This window comes from Heliangelus exortis, chromosome 1 (assembly GCF_036169615.1).
Source record: "Heliangelus exortis chromosome 1, bHelExo1.hap1, whole genome shotgun sequence".
Taxonomy (NCBI): Eukaryota; Metazoa; Chordata; class Aves; order Apodiformes; family Trochilidae; genus Heliangelus; species Heliangelus exortis.
Window position 1 is genome coordinate 157944659 of NC_092422.1, and position 17148 is coordinate 157961806.

Consider the following 17148-nt stretch of genomic DNA (forward strand, 5'->3'; position numbering starts at 1 on the left):
AAAATTGCAAGATGAAACACTTCAAGGCCAACTGCAGCTGTTAAAGTTCAAATATATTCAGACTCCCATGATTCTCCTTAGGCCTGAGGCACTTACGCAAATTGGAACTGTATGCTCCACCCTACCCTTTCAACAGAAAATTAAAAAAAAAATAAATAAAAGCATTGAATCAAATCTGAGTTAAGCAGATGTCACATCAGCCTGTCTTGCTTTAGCTTACTATAAAGACATATGCCAAAATCCAACTTCAAGCTCAGATTTCAAACAGTAAAAAACACCCACGCTCAAACAAAATAGAATTATAACTACTACATAAAAACTACTTGAAAATAACCCTCATTTAGATCAGAACACTTACTCCAAAGGTACAAGAATATAGCTAATCAGGACATAAGACTAGAACAGGACAAAAATCTGCTATTGCAGCAAGAAACTCACCTCTTCAAAACTGTCAATCATGAAGAATATGTTGGGGTAGCTGATCTTTGACTCCTCTCCTTTGCTGTCCATTGGGTGTTTGCTAGGAGATGCAAACACTTGCTAAGAAAGAGATGGAAAAGAAAGTAAAATCCATCATGTTATTTAAATGTGTCTAAGAATTGGATACAAGGTGAATTGGATGCAAGGCAAGCAATACAGAATACCACGGTCCAACACTGCTCAGTCAGACAACATTTTCTGTTATCCTACAGATGCTGGACATCCTGCATACAAAGCAGAGCTTGATTCACATTTTGCAAGAATGAAAACACTTGTGAGATAACTTGCATGTGAAAATTCAAGTATCAAATACCATTTGATCCACAGTAAATGCCCTTGTGTGTGTGTGCCTGACCTCTTATGATTCTATTCAGGTATGATATCTCCCTTTTCATTAACAGAGAAAATCACCTTGAGCTGCCTTTAATTTACTGCAACGTATTGTAAAGTGAAAGCAAATGAAGCAAGAAAGTTACTGTGGAGTGGCTGAACTAACATTGCTGTTTGCACAGTTAATTTCATTGTTATTATTTGTTTAGTACCCTGAAAAACCAACATTTGGAAAGGGAAACAAACACTTGATCTTTCATCCACACCTTCTGGTTCTTTCTCTATACGCTGTGCCTCCTCTTGCATGGTCCTCCCTCTCTGAAGGAGTTCCTGAACTCCTGTGATCACTTCAGCCCTCAAAACAACCAATGTTTTAAGTAGCTACAGGCTTTAGATTTGATCATTCCAACAAGATTAACAAGCATGTGAAGAGGGAGAAGAATTCATACGAAGTAGGTTTCTTTGCTTCCACCTCTGTTTACAAAGATTTGATTTAAAGAAACTGGTCACATCTTAGCCCACTGTGAATGTGTTGAAAGCTCTGAATCTGCCCAGATTGTCAGGCTTGTAATACTCTTGCTACAAACCATTCAATATGAAACGTGACTTGGGGAAGGGTATTAGATATTTATGACAGTTTCTTTTCCTTTTTTGTACTTACAAAGCCTACATGCACACTTACATACAGTTTACAAGTTTCTTCACAATACAAAACAGCATTAGAAGGAAAGGCTCCCCAAAGATGACACTTGCACCAACGCCTGAAACAAGTACATCTTCCAGGCATTCTTGTTCTCATGCCACCCAACATAAAGCAAAAAAAAAAACCCCAAAACCCACATCTTCAGTCAGGCACACCTGAGGAAAACACAGTTTGTAGGGATCTTATTGTTGAGCCAATAAAGAATCACTGTAGTCTGCAAGACAATTTTGGGTAAAGTCAGGGTTTTTTCACTGGTTTTTGTGCCTCAGGTACTACACTTGTGTGAACACAGCAGCTCTGCCACAGCTCTGTAGTAGCACAGCAAGCCCAGTGCCTGAGGAAGGCTTCACTTCCACCATTTCAACATCTGACTGCAGAGTGACAGGGTAATATATGCTTTCTAATGCAAGAACCATCAGGGTAGTAATAGAGACCAAGAAAAGTTGGTTTATATTCTTTTAAAACTAACAGCCTACTCTTAGGTTTGCCCTATTGCAAAATATGCTTTCCACAATACATACAATTGCCTTTTCTCTCTCCACAGATCAACTTCATGATGTTGAAACATTACTAGTGTGCACTGGTAAGTTTTAATGTGAGCTGAGTATCTCTTAGAAAAGGGGGGGGCCAAGAAAATTTTATAATGAGTCCCACAGTATGAGTGACTACAAATGAGGAATAGAAAACCCCCTCCTTACTCTGAACACAGCTCATGCAGTGAGAGCAGGTCTCTCACCCTCATCTTCCTAGTTTGCGATGCATGCAATATTTTACAGATTTTTCTCAAAATAATTTTGCAGAAGTTCACAGGTTGAAATTTGGACAAGTAAATAGTGGTAACTGCAATGAGAAATAAAAAGCTTAGATCAGTGATGTAACATAGTGTCTCAACAGCCCCAAAAGAAGGGAATTAGGCACCTAAGTAATGCAGATTACAAATACAATAATCAGAATCACTAGTTTTTGTTTGTAGACAAAACAACAATTGTTTTAAGAAGGCAAACAAAATTACCTAAAATAAACCAATGCTTTCTAATCCTTTAAAGTTATGCAAGCAGCTGAATAAGCTAAAGGAATGGAAATGCCCAGAAGAAATAGCTTTTTAGAGGCAACAGGAGTCTTTTAAAGAATTTCTGCTAACTAGGAAGAAGTTGTTGCAAGCTCTGCTGGAAGCCGATTGATGACTTCTTGTCTCTATCCCCTCCATGATTATTTTTCAGTCTCCTCCACTACACTAAACCCTGGATTAACTGTGGCCTGCACAAAGCAAGTGACAGAAGCCTTTGGTGTGAAGATGGAAGAAATGAGTAGTTTGAGAGAAAACAAGAAATTCATAAAAAAACCAAAATATTAAGCAACAGTAAACTGTCTACCATTTAATAGCCTGATATTACAGATTTACCCCGAAGGCTTCACAGAACTCAGGACTCATACAATTTTAGGTTTATTCTCAGACTGGCTCATAGCTCCACAGCACATGCCCACCACCTGCCTCTAATATCCAGTAGGCAAAGATATAAATCAGAGGTCTTGAAAATTTTTTTTGAGTGGGGCTGTAAAACATACTTAGATCTCAAATGTAGATGACTGGCAGGAAACATCACAAGAGACAGACTTCAGATTCTCACAAGGATGCATCTGTCAGAGCACAGCCTGAAAAAAAACTTCTGCCATGGTATAGATACAGCTTTTAGGATTAGGTAATACTGAATGCTAACTTCTTATCCACAGTAATAAGAAGGTAATCAAGGTAATCTCACCTGAGATTTCTTTTTGTGAATGTGAATGTCTCCTCCATCGGAGCGTGTGCACACAGCACATGTCACCACATAATCCAGCTAAAACAGGGCAAACAGGAAAATAAAGGTTCAGAGTTTGAAAAGCAAAAAAACTCATGTGAATGAAGCAGAACGCATTGTCTTAAATTTTTTAGCCCAAAAATTAAGATGTTTTGGTATAGCCATTTTCTTTATTCTCTTTACTGAAACTCCTACAATTTTCAAGCTTTTGTTTGTTTATTAACTCAGTGATACCAACTCAGCAAAGATTCTTACTGAGGTGCATGACCTGTGGGTGAAGAAACTCCTATCAGTATTGTTTCACACTAGATTACCAGTCAGCTAGTGAAACAAGCATGACACAGAAACAAGCACACTTTAAAGCAGAAATGGGAAAGATCTCCTCCCTTTACAAAGGGTAAGAATACAAACAGTAATAATCACAAGCACCACATTAGAGAGGTCAGAAGCAATTAATGTAGCTTGCCAAACAACCTGAAAAAAATTGTAAGGAGCAAGCATATTGCTCTGGACAGCAATACCCAGCTGTAGCAGCACCTCTGATTTCAGATTGTAGGAAACAGATTCTAATTTTATTCAGCATCAAATAAAAGTGGAAACTGCTCTCTGCAGAGAAGTTCTGCAACGAGACTTTTGGGAGGAAGAAGAGAGAATGAAAACAATTTATTTTCCAGAATGTGTGCAATGAGCCAGCAGTCTCTCATTTAGAGATCTGTATCAACAAAACTTTTAAGAGATCTCCATGACTACAGCAACATTCATCTTCCCTCAGCACCAATGTAACATATGAAATAACTAAACAACCTATGAGTTAATTAAAGAAATAATTTGTACTAGCCTCATGTTTACACCACTACCAAAGAAAAGTTTTATTAAAGTTCTGATGTTAAGAGCAGCAAACTCCCAGTGCAATACAGAACACCTTTACCACATTTCTGCTGAGCAGTTCCCTCTCTGAGCCACACCAGTATTGTCAATGTTAATGGAAATGTTGCTTCTCTAACAGTTCCATTCACTTTCAGAAACTATTAAACTTGACCAGGCCTTTCATTTGGCAAAACTTTGTGACAGAGCATAAAATTCAGCCCAGCTCCCTTGGATATAATTAAATTTTTCTGAGGAAAGTTATTAGGACTTTACTGAGAAATAATATAAACATCTCAGTTTATGTTCATTTAGGCTCTAAAAGGAAAAATTAAAACCATGCTTCTTTTTTATCCTCCAGAAATGTGCACATCTCCCAAGCTGGGAAGAAAAGGGCACAGATCAAAACCTTTCCTGAAACCTCTCTAATATAAATAGCCCATGAAAAGCAGATAAGCATCTCTGTTACCTTCTGTAGGATGAGGTTCAGGTAGACACTCTCTTCCCAGTCAATGTCAGGGTCTCCCAGGCCAGGAAGTTTCTTAGAATCTCTCCGGTAAACTTCAACTTCAATCTGCTAAGAAAATATCACATAGAATCATAGAACTAGCCGGGTTGGAAGGGACCTCAGAGATCATCAAGTCCAACCCTTGACCCACCGGTGCGGTTGCTAAGCCATGGCACTGAGTGCCACATCCAGTCTCTTTTTAAATGTCTCCAGGGACGGAGAATCTACCACCTCACCGGGCAGTCCATTCCATTGCCTGATCACCCTCTCCGTAAAGAAATTCTTTCTAATATCTAACCTAAATCTCCCCTGGCACAACTTAAGACTGTGTCCTCTTGTCTTGTTGAAAGTCATCTGGGAAAAGAGACCAACTCCCACCTCGCTACAACCTCCATTCAGGGAGTTGTAGAGTGCGATGAGGTCTCCTCTGAGCCTCCTCTTCTCCAGGCTGAACAGCCCCAGCTCCCTCAGCCTCTCTTCATAGGGCCTGTGCTGGAGTCCCTTCACCAGCCTGGTTGCCCTCCTTTGGACCTGCTCCAGGACCTCGATATCCTTCCTAAACTGAGAGGCCCAGAACTGGACACAGGACTCAAGGTGTGGCCTCACCAGCACTGAGTACAGGGGCAGAATCACTTCCTTGGACCTGCTGGCCACGCTGTTCCTGACACAGGCCAGGATGCCATTGGCCTTCTTGGCCACCTGGGCACACTGCTGGCTCATGTTCAGCTTCTTGTCAATCCAGACTCCAAGGTCCCTTTCTGCCTGGCTGCTCTCCAACCATGTCCTTATAAAACATTACTGAAAGTTACCTATAAGTATACATAAAACTGGCACCAGAAGCTGCATGTTGAGTAGCTCCCTACTGTCTTTTTCCATCAGGATTGGATTGTGTTGCCTGTGGAAGGCTTTGCATGGAAGAAGTGAAGCTGGAGGGAGAGGGGACATGAAGGAGCACAGATGAAAAAGGCAGCTCTCTGTAGGAGAACCTCAGTTTTGAACAGCAGCTTCATTTACTCCCTAAGATGGGTGTGTTTTAGCAAAAATGAAATAAGATTTGCCATCCAAACATACATACTTTTCTTAACACAGCCTCTGAAATCACATGTCACCAGACTAATGCTCATCTCTGACTATCAGGTAGCTGTTGCTTTTCCCCAGATGTGGTGCGACACTGGAAAAACGAAAGTGCACTATTTGATGCCTCACAGAGGATATTTTGGTAACCCTTCTTCTAAATGTTCCACACTGATGGTACTGACTGGACCTCAACATGCAAGATTTTCAGTGTACTAAAAACAGGGAAATAAAAATTCCCAAATAACCCCAGAAAGCAGAAACAACTCCACCAATTCTAGCATATTGAAGCACCTAAGATAAATTCAAAATTTGACTTGATGTAGCACACAGAGTGTAATACAAAATAGGGTAACAAGTAGCACACTTAACAGATGCACTGCTTTGACACAATACCTGTGAAAGCATTTGTTTTCTCTTTGTCAAGTACTTGTAAAAAAAACCAAAACAATATATTAACATACTTTAACAGATATTTAAGAAATCCCTAGAATATTGTGACCGGTTGACATCACTGCAAACAGGGCAATTCCATGAACTCTTTTTCTTTGTGGAGGCAGAGAAAGAAGTGGGGAGCTGACTCATTAGAAAACAGATTGTTACAGAACTCAGAATATGTGAATGAAGTTGAATGGAGTAAGATGAAGGCCTTATGGTATTTACTTCAACTCCTCTGGGAAACATAAAGCTACAGGTCTGAAGTATGGTGAAGAGCAGTGAAACAGTATTATATTTCAGGGTTGACACCATCATCATTTAACAAAAAAACTGAACATGTTGTTTTCTGTCATTTTTTTTTTTTTTTTTAATTTACAAATAAGCATTTCAAAATATTTTTTTAAATGCCCATAGATTCATACATCATAATTCTCCTGGTTTTATTCCTTCAGAAGTTCCTAACCATTAATTTATATTGGCAATATAATTACACAAACTAATGAGGATTATTGTAAAAAACTAAGATGTGAACAGCTGAGGGAAGTAGTCTAATTTAAATTAATCTCCACTTAAACAAAGGTGATATTTGTACTTTCATTCATCACATTCACCACAAACACTCTGAAATAAAAGCCATCCTATCTCTGCAGGGAAGATGCAGCAAGAGGACTGGGTGGAGACAGAGCTGAGCAACTGCAGGGTAAAACTCCAGCTCTAAGGACACAGTGAGGGAGACCAAGTGCTGAGCAGACACCACCCCAGTCTCTTCTGCCTCCATACCCATGGAGCCTTATTTCAAGCCGGGCAGAGTTTAATGGTCTCTTAAAAATGAAGCTTAAATCTTCCATTGCAGAAATCAGCCACTAATTTTCTTCTGCTGGTGAAATCAATTCACACACTGAACTCTCCCAACAATCACAAAGCCATTTTGTACAACTCTTTCACAGAACATCCCCCAACCCTGTGACAGACAATGACAGAATAAGGGCCTTTCTTTAGTCACTTTTCTCCTTGGCACTAATTTAGGGTAGGATTCCCGGGCAGTACAACTCACCAGGAATCACTGCCACGGCTGTTCCCTGGGCCAAGTGCTCAAGCCACCCATTATTCCAAAGGAAATTAATTCAGGGAATTTCAGGAGTCTTGTGGTTTTTTTGTTTGTTGGTTTGGGCGGGGGGTTGTTTGGGTTTTTTGTGGGTTTTTTTGGTTTTGTTTTTCCCCAGGCAATAAGCTTCTTGGGGTACAGTTACCTGTTCAACAGCTCATACCAAGCAGAACAGGGGTGGCCTCTTCCCAGAAAGGAGCCATCAGCAGCCAGAGGAGACAGAGGCACCAGCACTTGTCCCACCCCACAGACACAGAAAATGGACTTCCAAATGCTCTCCACAGTACTGGCATCTACCAGAGGTGTTTTGCTGCTCTTGTTCATGCCTAGGTAAGCATCAGGGTAACAAACCAGCCTTACCTAGCATTAGGGCAGTAGCTACACCAAGAAACCAGCATTTGGTAGATCAGCCAGTGGTTTGGGGTGCCTCATTTTCTGTGCCACCAAGGAAGGATCTGCCTTACAAAACACACCAAGCCCTAGCCAGGGTGTGATGCCAAGCAGCATGGACACTTCCCACATGGCTGGTAATCCATTTCAGTCTGTAGGTATCACAGTTACAAGGCTCTTTTGAAAAAAATCTCACCCTTTATCTCATGAACACCTCTGCCTGCAACACTTTTCTTACTGATTTCTAAACAATTCTTCCAGAAATAGCACCCAGAAAGCATCCTGGCAAAAAGCAAAGTGCTAGATCTGTGTTGGCCTAAATAAACAGCACTTTCCAGGGGCTCAATTTGCCATGCAAGTGCTGTAGCTCTGAAATTTATCTCAGCTACCTCTTACTGCCATGGTGCTGGATGAGTGAATGGGGTCATGTAATATCACATGTAATAAATCAACATTCTTGGTTCAATGCATAGCAAATGACCTTGTTGCCACCATCACATGGTGCAATCTTGGATGGGGCCGAGGACCCACAATAGCCTGGGGCTGCCTCCATTCAGCCCCTGCAGCCACCTGCTCTGCATTAGCCAGTAAAAGGCATACAAATCAATCAATCAATAAAAAAAAAAAAAATTAATCCCCCCTGTCTTACACAGAATTTTAAACACAAGTTTTCACCATTCCATACATCTTAATCACTGTTGTTTAAAATCAGCAATCTAAATTTCTTGGTAGGCTGATCTAATTTGTCAGTGTCCCTAGGAAGCTTGCCCAGCATCTGTACACTTATCTTCTTGGTGCTGTGTACAAGCAGCACATACACCAGGAACATAAAAATCAAAGCCTGACACCTCAGAAAGCCTCATTATTCAGGCTCCTTATGTGCAAAAAATTATTGTTGTAAGATCACATCAATACTGTAGAAGTAACTATTTTTAACTAAAGAAAATCACTTGATGACAGTTAACTCCAAACATAAAAATTAAGGGGTAAGTACTAACCTTTAATATTTAAGTGAATCATTTCAAGTGAATGTAGGCATTTGGGACCGACAGCACAAGAAACAGGAGACCCATGAGTGTTTGCTGTTCTCACCTATGAGTGCTCAGACATGAACAACTCTGTGAGTCAACATCTCAGTGAGTGCACAGTTAAGGAAACCATTACATGAGTCTAGGCAAGTCAGTGTTGCCAGAGCTGAGCACAATGCTTCCTGTGTGAAGAGAATTCCTGCCTAATGGCACTGTTGCAATATATTTATATAAAAATCACCTCCTAAATAGGAGCTTGTTTTTTATATATATAAAATATATGTATAAGTAAATATTTAATTTCCTATGATACCTTATGCTTTTCATCAGACTATGGTTTTGTGATCTTCTGGGCTCAATTCATGTTGTCATGTTTGGCCTTCTGGAGTTAAAAAAATTATATAGACTAGAGTACATGCTGGATTTCAGACAGCTGAGTCCTCCCAAGAAAATGAGTTTGTCAGCAGGGATCCAGGAGACACTGGGTTTTTTTCCAGGTCTGCTGCTGATTCACATGTCCCCATCTTTATATTCATTTATCTGGCTTTAGATTAGATGAGCTTTGATGCAAGCATGAAAATCTATAATAGAAAGAATAATACTAATTGTTTATTCCAACTGAAATCCAAAAGCCAACCTGGATGTCTTCATTCAAGTCAAGATGGTGACACTTCTACAGTTTCTGCAAGCTGAAATCCATAATGCCACCTTTTGGAAGTTTTCACAGGCTTACCAAACAACAGCTGCTGTAAACTAGAATTACATGAGCTAGGCTGACCTCCTGCATTTCAGACATCTCATTCTATTACTTCACAAAACCCAGTTAATCACATTTGACTAGACAGTGCCTGGAAAAATACCTTATTTTGAGAATTTGTTCCAATGATTAATCATCCTGTTGGCTGAAAGTTTGCAACTTCATTTAATCCAGCTGCTTTCTTTTTGCCAGCCTTTGGTTCTCATCATGTCTACTTCTGCTACTTTAAGAAGCTTTTTAATATCAGGTTTGGGGTCATTTTGTTTTGTTTGTTTGTTTGAAGTAAACTGTTAATATTTCAGATAAACCAGACAAAATTCCTTTAGGAGGTCTCATAAGCAGGGCAGTTCTGCAAATATTGTGCTGCTTTTGCATCCTCCCAGGGTTTTACCAGTACTGTAGTTTTCTGGTACTTACATAGCACTGGTGTACACAGACTTAATAGTCCCTCAGGACTGCACTTTTTCTACACATCAGCATGATCATATGCTAAATAACTTGCACCCTGTGCCTTGCCTGTCCTTTCCAGAGACAGTGTGCACCCCAGGCACTGAAGTATGCAACTCCACTAATAAATGGTTCAGGGATCAGGCTGTGCAGTCCGAAGGTCATGGCCCACTGTAATTTATGCAGCATCAGTCTGTGCCATCTGCAAACCTGAATCCACTGTAATTTTAGAATCCCAGTCACTGGTCTCTGAAGAGCCCCCTAACAAACACCTCTAAGCAATGCCTTTTGCCCCTTTGCCTCCTCCATTTGGCCACTCCTGTGAGCCAGGACCCCCACCATCATCCTGCTTTTCCTCAGCATCTTTCTTTTCCACATATGGTGATTGTTCTGGTTACCTTCTGACACAGCTCTTGCATATTAATCAAGCTGGTCAATACACATTATTAGGGAAATTGCTGTCAGGAGGCATCGTCTGCACAAAAGGAACATTCAAAGTTCAAAGAAGCAAAGCATCTATTAACACTGATGTAATTTATTGACAGAAATATGCCTTTTGGAGATGTATAAATCATGCATTGGTTATCTTTACAAAAGACCTCAAGTCACACAAAATGTGTCAAGTTAAAGACAGCTGGAATGTTATTAACATAAACCCCAGAATAAAACTACAGCTGAGGTTCCAGTCTAGATTTTAAAATTTTTTGGTAAACAAGGTACTTTCCTACCATGCCTATTTGTTCCCCAAAACTTCCTGCTTTTTTTTTTTTATTTTAAGAAGATGAACACTGGGACATGTAGTAATCCCCCAAAAATCCCTCACTCACGAGAGCATTAATTCTCTGTAGTTCCCAAGGCACTAGACCTTTTTGATGAGACCCAAACTGAAAATCACCTTGTTTGCACAGCTTAGCACATAAGCCTTTGAAAAACTCCTGAAAATAAATCTACAATCAAAATCAATACAGGCTGTCAGCTGGGCAGCACAGAAAGAATGGGGTAGTAAAAAAAGCAGCAGTATTCTGTTGGCATTCAGACACCATCACAAAAAAGCAGATTCTGGTTTTCCATTAACAAGATGTCTGATGGGTTTACAAGTCTACTTAGTAGTAGCACCACTTTGAGGTATTTTTTTTTTCAGAATGCATTCACTAAAAGACCATAAAAGGGAAGGGGTTGAACATGAAAAGGAAGAGAAAGAAAATACAGTGAATAAAATTCAAGACTTTATCCACAATATGAGTTCAGCAAGGAAATATTCCTACTGTCTCCAGAGTCAGCAGCAAATACAGAGACTGAAATTTGATTTTTAGGATTTTACACCAATAGCTTTGGTTCAAAGGATCAAGGAAAAAAAAAAAAACCAGCAAAAAAGTTTTTTTAGTAAACAAGGTCATCTTCTGCAAAAGCAGAATTATCCCTCAGAGCATGCTCGCCAGTGCACAGTTTAAAAGCCCCCATCACACAGTGCATCCAACTACTCTGAAGCTCAGTGCTTTCAACATTAGAAGCATCTTTCTCAGCTGTATACAAGTATTTCCTCTTGCTGGCCTTCTCTGTAGCAAAAAGGTATAACTCCAAAAGAGGATCTTAAATACTAACCAAATTAAATGGTCTTTCTAAATTAACTGACCAAAGGAGGTAACATTCTCTTTTCCCATGCTTCAGATCCACCCCCAAACACAGTCCCATTTTGTTCTGCTCATTTCTTGCACTTTATCTGCCAGCCACTTGTTTTACTTCCTCCCACTTTAATAATCCCTTTGCAGCCCTGAGGTAAACAGTGTAAGCCAAATGGACACTAACATAGGAAAGTGGTATTACCAGGAGCACATCTGCTCAACAACACTTCCTACTGGACACCTAAAATTTTCATAGAATCATAGAATTGGCAGCATACCTCCACAGGCACTTATTTAAGCACCTAATAGCATAGCTGGGATTTTTGTGTGGCACCTTGCACCCTCACCCCACCAACTGAACCTACAGCAGTAGGAAACCAGAGAGCTTTGGTACTGGTACCTATGTGGCTGCAACAGGATGAGCCTGGCAGAACTCAGCAACTTGAGCTGTGAGGATTTCTTGTTCCATGCAAGCAGCTTCCCATGCAGAACCACAACCACCACCTGATGAAGTTGGAAGGAATTGTTTCACATTCTGCAAGCAAGCACAGCCACACACACAACCCATCCAGATCCTCTCCAAGAAGAAGTTTTGGTTTTCCAGAACAGAAGGCATCAGAGGAACCCATCTATGCACATCTGAGGTTCAGCTGCTGTCGTGTCAGACTCCTATGTAATCAACAGACACCAGGCTTCACACAGCACAAGGAATTTGGTTATAAATTTGGACTGTGAATGAAGATGTATTTTACCACTAGAAACAATCCCAATAAAACTTCTCTTAGGGTAATAAAAGATGTCTTTTGAAAAGTCAGAGAAAATAGTTAAAATACAACAAAGAAGTGGTGCTAAATGCTAAAAATCAGCCAGCAAGCAATGTCAGGACAAAATTAAATGATAGTTAACTATCATTGCAATGCTAGTGTAAACTGCAGCTATATTTCCAATCTAAGAAGAACACTAAAACCCTTTTTTCTTTATGCATCCTTTAAATACATACAAGTAACTTGAAACACTAACTACATTAGCACTGCTGGGGCTGTATGAAGATAAGTCCATGGATATGAAGGAGGGAGAATTTGTGACCAGAGCAGTTTTCATTAGAACCAACTGGTTCAACAACAAGAACAAACTCTGGGACATAAGCAGTCATCTTGGCTTCTTCTGCAACAAAAACTAACCTGTCTTCCCCTCTACCTACATAAAGACATCAGTTCTCATTCCCAAATTACAGCTCTCCAGTAACCTGAAAATCCACTACCTTTCAGTGGATTCTCAAAACCCAATATACTTGTGGAATTCTGCATCATCTCCATGACTAACATCACCAAGGCCATCACTGAAACAAATGTATTTTGGAGGCAGCAATCAAGCTTTGATAAGCTACTGGAATGCTTAGAAGGGTCCTAAAAAAGCATTGAGAGAAAAATCCAAGTCTTCTGATAGAAGTGGGCCACCATTAGAAGGCAAACAGTAAAGGTTATTCACTTTTTACATTTTACTTTTACTGTAGCTCTGAAATACTTCAAATCTGAGTAGGCTTGCTCCTCACAATGTTAACTGCAACCCTGTCTAGTTGAGAGGCATCCCTGACCATGGCAAGGAGGTTGGAGTAGATGATCTCTAAGGTCCCTTCTAACCTAAGCTATTCTATGAACTGAAGGAAAAAAATACATGCACACCCTCTTATAACTTTCAGAATATTTAATTTAAAGACGTAGTTTTGAGTAAAAAATGTTTCAAGCTAATTTAATACACTGGTAATGGAAAAGGAAGAGTTATAGTGATTTCTGCATCTTTAAAAAAAAAAAAAGATCTACAAGCTCCATGACCCTGATTTAATGTGGAACACTCTACCCTGGTCTTTAAGGTATTCTAACCAGCTGGTGTCAGGGCTGAGATCATCAAATTCAATTTGAGCCAGTACAAGAAGAGGATTTGTGTTCAGCAATTCCTGTTCATCCTGCATTTGGGGAGGGGGTAGAAGTAGTCCATAAAAAAAAATTAAAATGTGGAAAATAAGACTGCTGCCTGAAACCCAGGAGCAATACAGAGCTGTGTGACAAATGCTGCAATCTTTGCAACATCTTTGGCTTTACCATTGTCTCCAGCTCACTGGATTAAGTCTGGGTGCACAGAGACTGACCTGACTGACCTTCCCAAAATCAGCCAAAACATTCCCATAGCTTCCTCACCATGGCATTCCAGCAGCACACACCTCTTTGAGCAAAAGCTCCCCACCTCTACACCACTGAGACTCAGGTCACTTCTTGCTTCCTTGGCCATGTGCTAGAATTGCTAACAACACGATGCAATTCAGATGGAAGACAGTATCCCAGGAGGTGCCAGGACTCTTTGTCACAGAAGCAGGGCATTTTCTCAGAAAGAGAAATCACCCTGAATGCCACAGAGGTCACTAATCTCCAAAAGCTTTGGCCTCATAAGTATTTAACAACCTGGGAGAAGTTGCAGTAACACAGAGCTGCACAGGAAGCAGTGCTTTTGTGTTTTGTAATAGGCTGCAAAGCATCCCTCTATACACCTGATAAGACAACATGAACTGATGTGACCAAGTCACACAAAAATCCCTCTGCTCACTCATCCACTTGGCATTGACAGACCTGCCTCTATTAAATGGGAAGAAAATCAAGGAAGTCTGGTATTTTTTAGAGTGTGCACAGAAGCCCTATGGGAAGGATGCATTCCCAGTCCTGTCACACGGGGAAGCTGCACAATGTAAATGACACTGACTACAGATTACACTAATGAGACTTGCCTATAATATTTATACCAAGATAATATTTAAAAGTAGACAACTCTATTTAACAAAGCAATTAGGCACTAAATTGAAATGGAAAGATTCTTTCAGGTGTCAAAGGGAGATTTACTCTTAGGATTACGGTTACTTTAATTTTCACCTGAATTAATTGTAAACAAAAATGATAAGAAAGCCCTCTAAAACTAAACTCCAATTCCCATTTCCTGGATACTTGTATTTAGAAGTTGCACCTGATCCTCCTGGAATACACTCTGGAGCCCACTTAAAGGCATCATAATGCTGTGTAGCTATGGTAACTTGACATCCACCTTAACTATAAAGCTGAAACAAAGCCCACCACAATAAACTGTCTTTAAACTGCTTTGTGCAAGAGTTAAGGTTCAGCTACAGACAAAAAAAAAAAAAAAAAAAAAATCCATGTTCTAAAATCTGCGTTGCAATTAATTACTTTGAATTCTGTCCCCAGAATCACTGCCATATAATCAAAGTCAAACCAACAGAAAGAGCAGTAAGTGTTCCAAAAAAATGGTGTAATATTTAATGTCTCTGGACAGATCAGAAAAATAAGATGATATCTCAGACTCCAGTGTCTTGCAGAGGTACTTTCAAAGTTCCAAATAGGATAAGTTGTGTGCCCAACAAGCAGTTGTTCATCTTTGCCATGATGCAGTTACTGTGGAGAATCCATTCACAGCTTTGGACTCCCACTTGTTGGCATGAGAGATGCTGGGTGACTGGAGCTTCTGCTACTCATTCATAACCTGCAGGCAAAGAACTTTGCAGCCCAGGTCATCCCAAAATGTAGTCTTTATGCCTTACCACTGCCAACGCCCTGCTGATGTTTAACTGCAACGTGCAACTTGGAAGATTTACTGCAAATGCTACAGATAGTACGTAACAAGGGCATGAAGGGTGCTTGCAGATGGAATAAGAGCCCTGGAGAATGGCAGAGGATTATCCTCTTTAATCATTCCAGCTACAGGATAGTTGATGACACACAAAAGCTGTTGCTGCAACAGGCACCACTGCTACTCCAGTCCATAATCATCAAGCACTGGTGGTTTACAGGCAGCTACCAGCACACATGCTTTTCAAATTGAAATATAAACAAAGGATTGACTCTCTTTTGTCACATTTAGAAGTGAATGGTAGACCCATTCAAGTCAAAATCATCCAGGCTAGGCTGCAAGAATAGCTGCAATATTTCTTGTCCTGAAGAAGCTGTCTGTTTTGATAAGTAGCTCAACTTGTTGCAAAATGCCTTCTCCCTTCCTGTCCTCTCTCTCACTTCTCTTCCATGTATTTAGGAATTCAAAGCAGCAGCAACCAGTTCAGATGAAGTAGGATTACAGCAACAGTTACAAGTAAGGTAAAGAGTGCTGGGGAAGCTAAAAAAAAACAAAACCAAAAACAAACAACCCAACACTCCTCACATTTGATTGCATAAAGCATTTCTATTTGGTACAAAAACACATTAGGAGATAGAACATTGAATTGTAAAAAAAATTATTAATTTCTATTTTCTTGTTATTTAAAGGTGTATATGAAACCAGACAGCTACATTTCAGAAAGACAGACATTACAAGGAGAATTATTAGCATGATTTTCATGCTATGTACTACTATATTTTTCTTTTCTGCCTGAGGCTTGGTATTAGTTAAGAAGGTTAAAACATGCAGTGATTTCACCACATTGATAAGGTTCAGAATGGTTCCCAATCCCCTAAGTTTAGTTTTTACCAGGCAAGGAACTAGAAGTATCCTTTCTTTTCATAGTTAATTTGGGATTTTAAAAAGAGTTAAGATAAGCATGCTCATTGTTCTGCCTTTTAACAATCAAACAGGATGTAAATCTTTGAGGGAATAAGATGATCATGAACTAAATGGCTTGGGAACATTTTTCTTGTGCCAGCCAAGAGCTTTTATGGAGAAAGCCTCACATGCTCATGAAGGAGAGCAAAGCAGGGTTCTGCTGTGCCTTGCTTTGGTTGTAGTGCTGAAGTGCTTTGCAAGACACTAAGTAAAGGAAGGATAGAAAAAAACCATCATGGATCAATTTACTTAATTCCTAGAGAAGATTCTTCTGCCACATATGTTTCTGTCCACCATGTTTCTTAAATCATCTGAGAAATGAGATTTCCAGTATTTCTGCTCAGGATGGTCCCTTCAGCAAAGCTCAGAGAAAAACATGCTAAAATCCTCATCTTGCACCACTCCATTACACAACCCTCCTGTAACTACCATGGACTAATACTCAGTAACTCAAAATGGCTCAGGCTGGGGAGAACAGAGGAGACTGCACCTACAGAGCAGTTGACTCACTGCCTGTTCACTGAACAAGTGCAGTTGCAATTTAAACCTGAAAACAACAAAGTCAGCTCACATGTAAGCTTTATTCTCCCCTGGTTCCTTTCTTCTTGATACTCAGTTCTGTAAAGCTGTTCTCACTACACACATGGGTTTCAGTGCTGCTGTAATTCCTAACAACCTAATCTTTCTCCTGTCATCTATTGATCCAGTTGCAGTTGATGGCTTAATGGCATAACATTGCCCTAAAGTCAATAATTTAATTTACCTTAGGGTGAGATGTGCTCTGATTTGTGAGGTCCATTCCCTGAAATTCAAGGTTAATTACACTGCTCATCATTCCAACCCCTTTCAGAGAGATGATGCATCACTGCAAACATCACTCTACTTTGATCTGACATCCTCTCCTTCCACCCAATCACACTTTTAAGGGAACAACAGACTTTGGTCTATTACTAGGCCTGAACTGAATCACAAACCTTAAAGTTAGACTCCACTTATGTCTGATGAGACAAGAG

At 40.0% G+C, this 17148-nt stretch overlaps 1 protein-coding gene across 2 annotated transcripts in view; it reads right to left on the reverse strand.

Moving 5' to 3' along the window:
* The window catches only part of KIAA0930 (KIAA0930 ortholog), a 77827-nt gene that overhangs the window by 15096 nt on the left and 45583 nt on the right, over positions 1–17148 (reverse strand). The window contains exons 3-5 of one of the 2 annotated variants that reach the window (XM_071733292.1): positions 4646–4753; positions 3274–3351; positions 439–540 (exon numbers count right to left, since the gene is read on the reverse strand). In XM_071733292.1, the coding sequence (XP_071589393.1) occupies positions 439–540; positions 3274–3351; positions 4646–4753 (288 nt within the window). The remainder of the gene's footprint in view (positions 1–438; positions 541–3273; positions 3352–4645; positions 4754–17148) is intronic. The other variant, XM_071733293.1, reaches the window with a different exon arrangement.